Source organism: Microcaecilia unicolor, chromosome 6 (assembly GCF_901765095.1).
Source record: "Microcaecilia unicolor chromosome 6, aMicUni1.1, whole genome shotgun sequence".
In the NCBI taxonomy this organism is placed as follows: domain Eukaryota; kingdom Metazoa; phylum Chordata; class Amphibia; order Gymnophiona; family Siphonopidae; genus Microcaecilia; species Microcaecilia unicolor.
The window spans coordinates 240,565,338-240,579,332 of record NC_044036.1 but is presented as its reverse complement, the minus strand read 5'-3'; the positions used below and the strand labels follow the sequence as shown (position 1 = coordinate 240,579,332).

General features: G+C 46.6%; 1 protein-coding gene across 1 annotated transcript in view; it reads right to left on the bottom strand.

The window, feature by feature from the left end:
- CCDC183 (coiled-coil domain containing 183) overlaps positions 1-13,995 on the bottom strand; it is a 237,639-nt gene that overhangs the window by 206,172 nt on the left and 17,472 nt on the right. The window contains 2 exon segments of the mRNA XM_030206812.1: positions 12,238-12,323; positions 12,509-12,702. Of these exon segments, the coding sequence (XP_030062672.1) occupies positions 12,238-12,323; positions 12,509-12,702 (280 nt within the window).

Here is a 13,995-nt window from a genome sequence, read left to right as displayed (position 1 = left end):
CCCAAAGACTGCTTCATAACAATCCATCATGACTTTTACCTCCTAGTATCATCCATTACACTGGTCTACAAAAAAAACTTTTTTTCTGTAACAAGAACAAAACATACATTTTCTGGAAGATAATTCTTCCCTGAATCCAGATCTCATTTCAGAATTTCTGTATCAGCCTCAGTTTTCATGTGATAATGGTTTTTGTAAATGCTTGTGTCGGCGTATGTAGCTATTATATGTATCTGGCAAAATGACACGCTTCTGCTACAAGAGTTCCAAAAACACTGTGTCAGTTCACCAAGAAATCAAAGATATAAGCAACATAAGAGTAAAGAGAAGTGAAGAAACATACCTAAAAAGATTTCCTTCCTGATTTCCTGTGGTACTTTGCCTCGGGAACGTCTGTCCGTAAGGTCCAGCAGTAGTCGGACAACATTGCGGCATTCCATTTGCCTTGATAACGCTTTTCCATTTGAGAAATGTCCTGGTGGAACAGTTCTAACGGATTCGATATCATTACAAAAGATCATGTCACCTTACTTGGAGAAATATTCAGAAAAAATAGCATGTCGGTCACGAAAAACACTCACTTTCGTATCGCAAGAAAGAAGATTCCATCCTTTTAATCTCGAACCTAAAAGCTCAGCCTTTGCTTCAACAAATTTAAATCACAAACAAGATCGTTGAGATCCCCTTGTGTCAAAAAGTGAGGCACATTTGATTCACAGAGGTCCTGAAATGATGGGTCGGTATGCATATCCCCTTCTCTGTCTTCTGCATGTTCGTCACTGTATTCATCTTCACTCACTATCAAATTCTCAGGAGGCACTGGTACTGGCAATTCTTCACTGTGACATACAGGTCTTAAAGCAGATGGTAAGTTAGGATATTGCACAGTTTTCGAGGTGATTCCTGCTATTTTTGTCAGACAGAAATAACAGTCTGTTGTGTGATCCGTTGGTTTCCTCCAAATCATGGGAACAGCAAAGGGCATGCGACGTCTTCCTTTTAACCAGCCTGTCAGGAGTGTAACACACATCAAACAGCAAATGTGGGGAGCCCATTTGCGGTCCTGTTCACCAACCTTACACCCGTAAGCTGGCAGGATGTGTAGATTGGCTGCCACTAGGGGGAAAGAGAGATAGGAAAACCTGTGTGCAGGAGCTCATCATTAGTCTAATGCTTAATTCAGCTGATATGGGTGTAGGGGAAGCTAAGGGAAGGAGAATGATTGGTTGTGAGAGCAGAAACCAGGGATTGATTAGGCAGGTGGGAAGGAGTCCCAGGGAAGAGAGAAGCAGTTGCAGGTGGAAAACCCTTGGGTAAGAGAGGTCCCTAAAGTACTGAAGCAAGCTGAAATCCCTTGGGTGTGAAGAAGTCCCAAAAGTATTTGCAGGCTAAAAATCCTTGGGTAAGGGAGGTCCCTAAAGTATTGAATTTACCAGTGAAGCTGATGCAGGGTGAAATCCCTTGGGTATGAGAAGTCCCTAAAGTATTACACTCTCCTGAAGGTAAAGAGAGTAGAAGGTAGAAACTGCTGCTTTGGGATTTAACTGTGATGATGAACTGAAAGAACTTCTTCTATATGGGAACTGAACTACTGCTATTGTGCACTGGATAAAGAGCCCAGACTGGAGCTGACTGTGAGTCTGTATTGAATCCTGGTATGTGCTGATAGCCTACTGCTTAAAGGGGACTATTTGCCACACACTTTCAGGTGGCTTATATGTGTGTAAGTTGGAAGGTGAATGCTGCTGTTGGAACTGTGTATCAGGTCTACTAGAAACCTGCATGGAATAAATTCCTTAAGATTGAAGTTGCTGGTGGACATTTATTTCTTGACTGTACCAGGAGCCCGTGGCTGGAGGAGATTGTTCTATCCTTGGCTGCACTTAGAGGTACCCTGGTTACAGTGTGTGTATATATATATACGCACGATTTGGCAGCCTTCCGGAAACTACTAAAGACTAACCTGTTCAAGGATACTTATCATAAGGATCCTTCTTAAATGAACTGACATCAAAACTCTTACTAGAACAAGTTAACATTGAACTCTTTTTATTGGTTTCTTTATCACACTGTCATTATTGAACGTTACACACTACCCTTGTTGTTATATAACTGATACGAATTGTATATCTATTTTCTCTAAGTTGTATTATATTTTCTGTTCTTGAAATAAAACAACATTCTGTAATTCTCATTCCGGAAATGGTGATCACCATTACGGCATATTGTAAGCCACATTGAGCTTGCAAAGAGGTGGGAAAATGTGGGATACAAATGTACCAAATAAAAACATATATATTATTTATTTGCTACATTTGTATCCCACATTTTCCCACCTCTTTGCAGGCTCAATGTGGCTTACAATATGCCATAATGGTGATCACCATTTCCGGAATGAGAATTGCAGAATGTTGTTATATTTCAAGAACAGAAAATATAATACAACTTAGAGAAAATAGATGTACAATTTGTATCAGTTATATAACAACAAGGGTAGTGTGTAACCATAGGCGCCTGGTATAAGAGGCTTGGTGCAGTGAAAGCCCTCTAGCAGTTATAGAAATTGGTTTATGGTTTGTTTACCTTACTGCTGGGAAAGCAGGGGGGGTTGGCTGGAGGTGTCCTGGATTGCCAGGGAGATATTTAACGAGGATGACTTCCTGACCTGCACTGAGGACAGATAGCAGCAGAATGGATACTGTGCCAGCATGATCAGAAAAAGTCTCCAGACAACAAAGGTAGAAAAGATCATTTTATTTTCATTATAGTGTTTGGAATATGTCCACTTTGAGAATCAGGTGCTCAACATTAAAAGTTTATATTTATTTACTTATTTATGGCATTTTATCCCACATAAAACATGAATTAGGGTGTTTTGTGGCTCTACATGAGAATTGTGGTGATATGATCCCTTGTTTCATATTGTTGACGGTCTGCATTTTCCGTATGGGTGGTATATTGGTGTATTAGGTCTACCCAGTGTAATATTTATGGTACAGTAAGGTTCTGAGTGTGTTTTTGGACAAAGTTGTGCATAGTGTTTTGCAGTTGAGCGATTGTGGTTAGAATATGCTTTCAGCAACCACTTTATTCTTTGACATATGATACATATCTAATATCTAAATTTAATAAAAGGTATTAATTGTGACTTTTATTTTTATTTATTTTTTCTGCGTGTTATCAGACAATTATGGATTTAAGCTCTACCCCTGGCCCCCCCCTAACCCCCCCCTTTTTAGCCTCCCCAAACAGTTGGGCCACAACAACTGATAAACAAACCAATAACAAGAGTTCAATGTTAACTTGTTCTAGTAAGAGTTTTGATGTCAGTTCATTTGAGAAGGATCCTCAAGATAAGTATCCTTAAACAGGTTAGTCTTTTGTAGTTTCTGGAAGGCTGCCAAATCGTGCGTTGTTTTTATGGCCCTTGGTAATGTATTGCATAGTTGCGTGCAGATGTAGGAGAAACTTGATGCACATATAGATTTATATTCAAGTCCTTTGCAGTTGGGGTAGTGGAGATTCAAGAACGTGCGTGATGCTCTTTTTGTATTCCTTGCTGGTAGGTCTATAAGGTCTAACATATTTATCGGGGCCTCACCATAAATAATTTTATGAACCAGGGTGCAGGTCTTGAATGTAATTTGATCTTTTAGTGGGAGCCAATGTAGTTTTTCTCTGAGGGGTTTGGCTCTTTCATATTTCACTTTTCCAAATATAAGTCTGGCTGCAGTGTTTTGGGTTGTTTGAAGTTTCTTAATAATTTGTGCTATATATATATATATATATATATATATATATATATATATATATATATATCTTTCTTATTTTACTTTTCTATAGCCTTCCTTTAGTAATGTACTCGATTAGTGTGTGTATTTCTTAATCATTGTGTAGTTGGAACAATAATGGCTTATACACGCTCCAATTAAAGTGCAAATAAAGAGTTTCATTTATGCAATACGAATCTAAGAGAATCTGTAGTATTTTAGTCTTTGAACAGTCTGTGGTGATCAAGTGAGCAGGCTGCAATACCGAAGCAATACACCGTCCATGAGAACAGACTTATTCAGGGCATCAAAGTGGATGGGTAGTGCATAAGCTGGCACTATATGCTGATGACACTTTGCTTTTTCTGCAGAATCCAGGACAGTCCCTGCTGGCTTTTCTGCACCTGTGCGAGGAGTATAGCAAGGTGTCAGGATATAAATTAAACACGAGCAAGTCTATCATACTCCCCATTAATGTCCCTGTAGAACTAGAGAACAGATCAAATATTTAGGGATCAGGGTCTCTTCAAACAAATGAGCCATATTTTCTACATTACAACACAGATGCTGGATACCACTGGTGATGATCTGGAGCATTGGAATTTTCTTATGCCTCCGCTCTTGACCTGGATCAATGTGATAAAAATGAATGTTTTACCAAGATTGTTGTTCCTCTTTATGATGCTACCTTGTGAGATCCTGGATGCAATTTTTATGCAATTAGACTCCCTTATTTCAACATTTATATGGAAAAAAAAAAAGCCATGGATAGCACTGAGACTGCTTAAATTACCCATTACTGAAGGGGGCCTAGCCTTACCAAATTTTAAGCAGTATTACCAAGCTGCCCAACTGAGAAATATATGCTATTGGCTCAGTGAACAAGAGGATCAGCACTGGTTTCCGATGGAAAGAAGCAGTATGGGGGTGGATCACGTGTATTCATTTTTATTTTGGAAAAAAACTAACATCTTCTAAATGGGCAGAAAGGGCATATGCTTATTGGCCCCCCTTTTCCCTTATGGAAACAAATGGCTCACCTATTTCAATTTGATCCAATCTGTTCCGCCAGTAAAGCCCTGGAATTATTTATTACAGAAACCAAGCTGTCTACACAGGAAAGCTCAGTTCTGGTTGAGCTGTGTCCTGAGGGTTATGGCATTGAATTTTGTGCTTCAGAGGAGAAGAAAGGATGGGCATTGTGAATGTGGCCTAAATTTGATCTGTGGTGGTAAGATTACTGAATCTATGGTGTAGATCCTCTTGCTCACAGTTGGGCTGAGAAAGGATATTAGTATTCTTTTATGCTGTAGGCCTCCATGTGCGAGTCATAATGTGTTTGGGGTGAATGGAGATACTGCTTCCCTTATCCTTCAATATCAGGTGGCATAGGCAGTAGAATTGGGTGGCCACTGAGGCCATGGCTGAACCAATATTTTGCCCAACACAGCATCAGAAACAACAGAGTTTAAGGGCAGGGCTGGAGATTGGCTTGCTGGGACCCTACAACCAAAAAAAGTGTTCTGTTCTGCTACCTCTGTTGAGTGGTTGTGTTCCTGGGTGGTCTTGATCTGTATTTGGAGGCATGTGAAGGTCTTTTATTATTATTACTAGTAAAAAAGGCCCGTTTCTGACACAAATGAAACGGGCGCTAGCAAGGTTTTCCTCGGAGTGTGTATGTTTGGGAGAGTGTATGTGAGAGTGACTGTGTGAGAGTCAGAGTGAAAGTGTGAGTGTGTGTGTGTGAGAGAGAGAGTGAGTCTGGGTGTGAGTGTGTTTGTGAGAGAGTGTGTGTGTGAGAATGAGAGTGTGTGCAAGTGTGTATGTGAGACACAGTGTGAGAGAGAGTGTGTGTGTGTGTGTGTGTGTGTGTGTGCGAGAGAGAGAGTGTGTGTGCGACACAGATTCTCTGTGAGAGCGAGTGTATGAGACCAAGCGAGTGTGTGAGTGACTGTGTGGCACATAGAGAGTGAATGTGATACAGTGTGAGACAGAGTGTGTGAGAGTGAGATTCTGAAAGACATTGTATATGAGAGAGAGAGTGTGAGCCTTGCCCTCCCAATCCATGCCCATCTGTCCCCTGCCCCCTCCATTCATCCTTTTCCAGCAATTCCCCTCTCTCCCTGAGCCCTTCCCTCCCAATCCATGCCCATCCATGCTCCTCTGTCACCTGCCCCCTCCATTCATCCCTATCCAGGAATTCCCCTCTCTCCCTAAGCCCTGCCCTGCAATCCATATCCATCCATGCCCATCTGTCCCCTCCATTCATCCCTATCCAGCAATTCCCCTCTCTCACTGAGCCCTGCCCTCCCAATCCATGCCCATCCATGCTCCTGTCACCTGCCCCCTCCATTCATCCCTATCCAGCAATTCCCCTCTCTCCCTGAGCCCTGTCCTGCAATCCATATCCATCCATGCCCATCTGTCCCCTCCATTCATCCCTATCCAGCAATTCCCCTCTCTCCCTGAGCCCTGTCCTGCAATCCATATCCATCCATGCCCATCTGTCCCCTCCATTCATCCCTATCCAGCAATTCCCCTCTCTCCCTGAGCCCTGCCCTCCAAATCCATGCCCATCCATGCTCCTGTCCCCTGCCCCCTCCATTCATCCCTATCCAGGAATTCCCCTCTCTCCCTAAGCCCTGCCCTGCAATCCATATCCATCCATGCCCATCTGTCCCCTCCATTCATCCCTATCCAGCAATTCCCCTCTCTCACTGAGCCCTGCCCTCCCAATCCATGCCCATCCATGCTCCTGTCACCTGCCCCCTCCATTCATCCCTATCCAGCAATTCCCCTCTCTCCCTGAGCCCTGTCCTGCAATCCATATCCATCCATGCCCATCTGTCCCCTCCATTCATCCCTATCCAGCAATTCCCCTCTCTCCCTGAGCCCTGTCCTGCAATCCATATCCATCCATGCCCATCTGTCCCCTCCATTCATCCCTATCCAGCAATTCCCCTCTCTCCCTGAGCCCTGCCCTCCAAATCCATGCCCATCCATGCTCCTGTCCCCTGCCCCCTCCATTCATCCCTATCCAGCAATTCCCCTCTCTCCGAGCCCTGCCCTGCAATCCATATCCATCCATGCCCATCTGTCCCCTCCATTCATCCCTATCCAGCAATTTCCCTCTCTCCCTGAGCCCTGCCCTCCCAATCCATGCCCATCCATGCTCCTCTGTCCCCTGCCCTCTCCATTCATCCCTTTCCAGCAATTCCCCTCTCTTCCTGAGCCCTGTCCTGCAATCCATATCCATCCATGCCCATCTGTCCCCTCCATTCATCCCTATCCAGCAATTCCCCTCTCTCCCTGAGCCCTGCCCTCCCAATCCATGCCCATCCATGCTCCTGTCCCCTGCCCCCTCCATTCATCCCTATCCAGCAATTCCCCTCTCTCCGAGCCCTGCCCTGCAATCCATATCCATCCATGCCCATCTGTCCCCTCCATTCATCCCTATCCAGCAATTCCCCTCTCTCCCTGAGCCCTGCCCTCCCAATCCATGCCCATCCATGCTCCTCTGTCCCCTGCCCCCTCCATTCATCCCTTTCCAGCAATTCCCCTCTCTCCCTGAGCCCTGTCATCCCAATCCATGCCCATCCATGCTCCTCTGTCCCCTGCCCCCTCCATTCATCCTTTTCCAGCAATTCCCCTCTCTCCCTTCCATGACCCCCCCTTCGCATCCATGCTCTTCTCTCTCCCATGTCCCAGCCTGGCCCGCCCTCTTCTTCCCCCCCTCTTCGCATCCATGCTGTCCCGTTCCGGGCCCTTACCTGGCGGTCCGCGGGCCGGAGCGGGAGGCTGGGGCGCCCGTGGGATGCGGGGCGGCGGGGGAAGGCTGCCACGGGGATCGCCGCGACTGCAGGCTGCCCCGAGGCCGGCGATCCAGAAGAGCAAGCGCCGGCCTCGGAGAAAGAGATCCGCCGGCCAAGATGGCGGCGCCGGCATCGTCGTCCTCCTCGCTGCAGCGGGACCAGCGAGGAGGCTCCGCCCACTTGCGCCGGATTGGCGCACCCGCGTAGGAACTCCGCCCATCGGACGGGAGGCCCAATCCGGGCCCCTGCTGCCGGCCTGGGCGAAGAGGATTGGTTCCAGCTGTTCCCCAGCCAGGACGAGCGGGGGATTTAAACGGAAACACGGAAGGGGTCCAGTGCTTCCGTTTTGTTGTTTGAAGCCACATTCCAAGCCTGTGTTTGTTCCTCGTGACAGCTAGCCGTTCTGCTAGCTATTCCCAAGCCTGTGTTTGTTCCTCGTGTCAGCTAGCCGTCCTGCTAGCTATTTCCAGTAAAGACTGTGTTTGTTCCTCGTGTCAGCTAGCCGTCCTGCTAGCTATTTCCAGTGAAGACTGTGTTTGTTCCTCGTGCCAGCTAGCCATCCTGCTAGCTATTTCCAGTAAAGACTGTGTTTGTTCCTCGTGTCAGCTAGCCGTCCTGCTAGCTATTTCCGGTAAAGACTGTGTTTGTTCCTCGTGTCAGCTAGCCGTCCTGCTAGCTATTTCCAGTGAAGACTGTGTTTGTTCCTCGTGCCAGCTAGCCATCCTGCTAGCTATTGCCAGTGAAGACTGTGTTTGTTCCTCGTGTCAGCTAGCTATCCTGATAGCTATTTCCATTGGAGACGGTGTTTGTTCCTCGTGCCAGCTAGCCAGCCTGCTAGCTATTGCCAGTGAAGACGGTGTTTGTCCCTGCTATCGGCTAGCCGGGGCTAGCCACTTCCTCAGACTGTGTCCGTTCCCAGTGCTCAGCTAGCCGCCCGGCTAAGCCACGCTCACCAAGGACTCTGTACCCACATCCAGCCAGGCCAGCCGTCACCCCGCGGTTCCAGCAGTCCTGCTGGCCGCCCGCAGCTGAGGGCTCAACCCTCGGTGAACGGCGGTCGCCGCGGGTGAAGATCGGGGTGCTCGGTTATTTCCTGGGCCTAGTGGGGTTCGGGAAGACTCGAGAGCTCACCAACACCAGAGTGACATCAGAGCCGCGACACATGCCCCCCCCTTCGCATCCTTGCTGTCGTTTCTCCCCTGCCCTCCCGCTCCCATTGTTCAACTGCCCACCCTCTTCTCTCTCCCAACATCCCTTTTCTTGTTTTTTTTCTTTTTAAACTTACCTCCGTGGCGGCGGTTCCGGCAGCGCAGCGTCAGGGAAGGAGGCGGCGCTCCCGATATCTAGCCTTCCCTTCACTGTGTTCCGCCTTCTTCTGACGTCATCCTTGACGTCAGAAGAAGGCGGAACACAGCGAAGGGAAGGCTAGAGACGTCGGGAGCGCCGCCTCCTTCCCTGATGCTGCGCTTTGTTTGTTTTTTTTTTCCGCCCTCGACGTCATGACGTTTGCCCTTGACGTCATGACGTTTGACGCGAGGGCGGGGCAGAGACGGCTGGCAGCCTGGCTGGCTTCACACCATGAATCCACGAACCCTACAGCCAGAGAGTGTTTGAGTGGCTTCAGAACGTTGTCTTCAGAACGTTCACGGTGCGTTTTATTATATTAGATTATTATTATTTATTGCATTTGTACCCCACATTATCCCACCTTTTTGCAGGCTCAATGTGGCTTACAGAATGTTGTTATGATGCAGTCATTACATGATCTTAAATACATAAGCTGAAAGTAGATGAATTAGATGCAAGGTGCTAGAAAGGTGTTGTGAGAGGCATTTTTGATGCACCTGAGTGATTTGAGGAGTGGTTTATTAAGGATGTCTTTCGTAGGCTTTGTTGAAGAGGTGTGCCTTCAAAGATTTGCGAAAGCTGGTTAGATTGTCCATATTTTTCAGGGCCATGGGTAATTCGTTCCAGATCTGTGTGCTTTTATACGCAAAAGTAGTGGCGTATGATTGTTTGTATTTAATTCCTTTGCAGCTGGGGAAGTTCAGATTGAGGAATTTGCGGACCGATCTTTTGGCGTTTCTAGGTGGTAGGTCCACTAGGTTTAGCATATAGAGTGGGGCGTCTGCGTGGATGATTTTGTGGACGGTTGTGCAGATCTTGAACTCGATTCGTTCCTTGAGTGGTAGCCAATGTAGTTTCTCTCTTAGAGGTTTTGCCCTCTCATATTTAGTTTTTCCAAAGATGAGTCTGGCTGCGGTGTTCTGGGCTGTTTGGAGTTTTTTAATGGTCTGTTCTTTACAGCCTGCGAACAAAGTGTTACAGTAGTCCAGATGACTTATTACTAATGACTGTACTAGGGTACGGAAGATGTTTCTTGGGAAAAAAGGTTTTATTCTCTTGAGTTTCCACACCGAGTAGAACATTTTTTTCGTTGTGTTCTTCACATGGGTATCGAGTGTGACTATGATCTTCCTATTCACCATCCAAACTTTGAGATTTCAGTAGATGAATGTGGAGGCAATTGATCAATTAGACCATATATTTGGCACAATACTTCTATTTAAATTTAAATGTTTCCATGAGATTTTGAATTGTGTAGTTACCCCAATGATTCGGTCCGACCATTTTCTAATTAATGTTTCTTTCCCTGACCATTAAATAATAGTTTGAAATGGATAGATTGTAATAAGATTTGGTGTACACGTAAATTGGTTGCTGAAAAATGTCTGTCTTCAGTAGATTCAAAGCTTGTTGGGGAAACAGGAATCAATATTGATGAGTTTATCGAGTATTGGAATGAGATCCTGAAATCAGAACTGGATAACCTGGTGCCATTAAGATTGAAACTTAAACCCAGAACCAAGGTTTCACCTTGGTACTTGGCAGTATTAAAACAAATGGAAAAAGAATAGAGAATTAAGGGAGCAGAGAAAGTCAAGTCTGGATAATATTAATTTAGATTGGAAAATTAGTTGTGTTTTTATAAGAAAGATTTGACGCAAGCAAATAAAAAAATTATTACTCCAAGAAAATTGTTTCAGGTCAGAGCACTATTAAGAAATTATTCCAGTTGGCAAATGACCTTTTATCCGCTGACTGGTGTGGAATGTGCATACGATTATGCCTCTTGATGCTGACCAATTAGCTAATTATTTTTTAGATAAAATACTATCTATCAAGGAAAGACTTGCAGAGCAAATTACAGAGACCTGGAACTTGAGGTCAGTGATTCATTTTCTATTAGCAATGGAGATGGTAGTCAGCAGAGAGTTTACCTGTAGGGGTGTCATTTACAGGAATTTGGGGACGGATTTCTATTTTTTTTGTTACGGGAGCTATGTAATTAAGAGTATATACTGTTTCAGAAAAAGTATGCACTCTTTCACAAGAGTGCACCCTCTTTGCAAATAGTGTACATTCTTCATGAATAGTTTAACCTCTTTGCAAAAAATGTGCACGCTTTCAGAAGACTGCGCACAATGACATACACAAAAACCCAAATTTCAAGGTTTCTCTTAACATTTTTGGAAAACAATTGCATGAAATGACATGGGAAATGTTTCAAACGAATGCACATCCCTAGATGGTCACATTTTGACTATGTCTTTGCAGAGGAAACTTATCTTAATGTCAGACTTGTGAGTTCTTGTACCAAGTAGAGAACTGCTGAGCCCGGTACTCAGACCAGGTTCTGCTTGGCAGCTGGACAACCCCGGGTTTCACCTGCGCTGATTGCCATTCCCCAGAGGTTGAGCCTCTAGGTGCGGGTGGCCTGCAGGACTTACGGAACAGAGCTGGAAGCGGGGTGATGAATGTATCGGCCAGGCAGACAGCAGGTCAAGAGAGTAATCCAGGTACAGGCGGCAGTCAGTAGGCAGGCGGCGGGCAAGAGAGTAATCCAGGAACAGGCGGCAGTCAGTAGGCAGGCAAGAGAGTAATCCAGATGCAGGTGGCAGGCAAGAGCGTAATCCAGATGCAGGCGGCAGTCAGTAGGCAGGCAGAAGGGTAATCCAGGTACAGGCCAAGTCAGCAATGAGGGATCAGTAGATAAGAAGCAGACTAGAGAGTTAGAAACACTTACCAAATTAGCAGCCGAAGCATGGAGTCCAGGAAGAGCTCAGCTGATAAAGTGCTGGCATCTGACATCAGCAGGGAGAAGGGGCACAGCCAGAGGACAAGAGCAGGGGAAGGAGGAACCGGAAGACCAATAGGAGAGAAGCAAGTGAAGCCAGGCAGAGGAAGAGCAGACCCAGGTGGGTGGAAGCAAAGCAATCAAGGAGCCTGGAAGCCAGGCAGAGAGAGAGCAGAAACAGGTGCATGGAAGCAAAGCAATTAAGGAGCCTACAACCACCGCTCTCTGAACAAACCCTGAAAAGGACCACACACACATGACTCAGGCAGTGCCAGTCAAGTGTGCGTGTCGACGGGACCCCGCGCAGCCTGAGGACGCCGCTTGCGTTGAGGTAGGGGACATGACAGTATCCCCTCCTTAAGGACCCCCCTCCGCTTAGGTCTGGATTTTAGTGGGTAGCAGTCATGGAAATCGCGAATCAGGTCAGGAGCGTGGACGTTAGCAGCGGGCTCCCAGGAATTCTCCTCCGGGCCAAAATGTTTCCAGGATAGCAGATAAAATAGTCATCCTCTCTGACACTTGGAGTCTAGAATCTCCTCTACCTCAAATTCAGGGTCAGGCTTGGAATCAGGAACTATGATCTTCTTGGGTTCCGGATGCCATCTAGAAGTTAAAAATGGTTCAAGCAGGGCTTCATGGAAGGCGTTGTGAACCTTGAGGTTAGCTGGTAACTGGAGATGGTAAGTGACCGCCTCCACCCGAGATTATACTGGAAATGGCCCTATGAATCAGGGAGCAAACTTGAAGGACGGTAGGCGAAGCATCAAGTATTTGGTGCTGAGCCAGACCTTATGTCCAGGTTGAAAAACTGGAGCAGTTTGTCTTTTTCGATCCGCGAAGAGCTTGTACTTAGCCGAGGCTCGCTGAAGATGTTGCTGGACCTTGGCCCAGATATCCTGAACATCAGTGAGAGTCTGGTGGAGCAGAGGCGAGGCTTGTGTCTGAGGGATTGGAAGCGGCAGATGAGGATGGCATCCATACACTGTAAAAAAATGAAGAGGTATGAGAAGCAGAATGAAAACTGTTATTATAGGCGAATTCTGCCCAGAGGAGCAATGCAGACCAGTCATCCTGTCAACTGTTAGTGTACATCCGTAGGAAGGCCTTGAGAGTTTGATTGACCCGTTCCACGAGGCCATTGGTCTGTGGGTGGTAGGCAGACGAAAAGTGAGTAGTAACCTTGAAGGTATTGCACAGGGCTCTCCAGAACCTTACTACTACTACTACTTATCATTTCTAAAGTGCTACTAGACTAGGCGCTACTTGAATATGAAGAGACAGTCCCTGCTCGACAGAGCTTACAATCTAATTAGGACAGACAGACAGAACAAACAAGAGATAAGGGAATATTAAAGTGAGGATGATAAAAAAAGGGTTCTGAACAAAGTGAATAAGGGTTAAGAGTTAAAAGCAGCATCAAAAAGGTGGGCTTTTAGCTTAGATTTGAAGACGACCAGAGATGGAGCTTGACGTACCGGCTCAGGAAGTCTATTCCAGGCATATGGTGCAGCAAGATAAAAGGAACAGAGTCTGGAGTTAGCAGTAGAGGAGAAGGGTCCACTTCAATCTGGCTTTCGCTCCCTTCATTCAACTGAAACAGCGCTTGCTAAAGTCTCCAATCATCTGTTCCTAGCCAGATCCAAAGGTCTCTATTCTATCCTCATCCTTCTCGACCTATCTGCTGCTTTTGACACTGTTGATCACAGCCTACTCCTTGATACGTTGTCCTCACTTGGATTTCAGGGCTCTGTTCTTTCCTGGTTTTCTTCTTATCTCTCCCAGCCTACCTTTAGTGTATACTCTAGTGCAGTGATGGCGAACCTATGGCACAGAGCCCTCTCTGTTGGCACGCGCGTCAAGCCACTTTCCCTTCATCCTTCGTGCTACAAAAAGAAAAAACAGCCCAAGCAATCGCGGCACTGTGCGCTGTCCAGTTCCTGCCCCCCGCCCCCCCCCCCCCCGAAATTTAAAACTCATACCTGTCCTGCTCGGGGTTAAGGCGGCGTCGGCAGCGACAGCACCAGTGAAAAGCGTGCTAGCTCGGCGCACCTTCAGTTTCCCTTCTGTCTCTCAAGCTCTGGTCCCGCCCTCAAATGCTGGGTGGGAGGTCTGGTGCTGGGTGGGTGGGAGGGGTGCTGGGTGCCTGGTGCTGGGTGGGATGCCTGATGCCTGGTGCTAGGTGGGATGCCTGGTGCTGGGTGGGAGGGAGGGAGGCCTGATGCTGGGTGCTGCTGGGTGGGAGGGAGGTCTGATGCTGGGTGCTGCTGCATGCTGG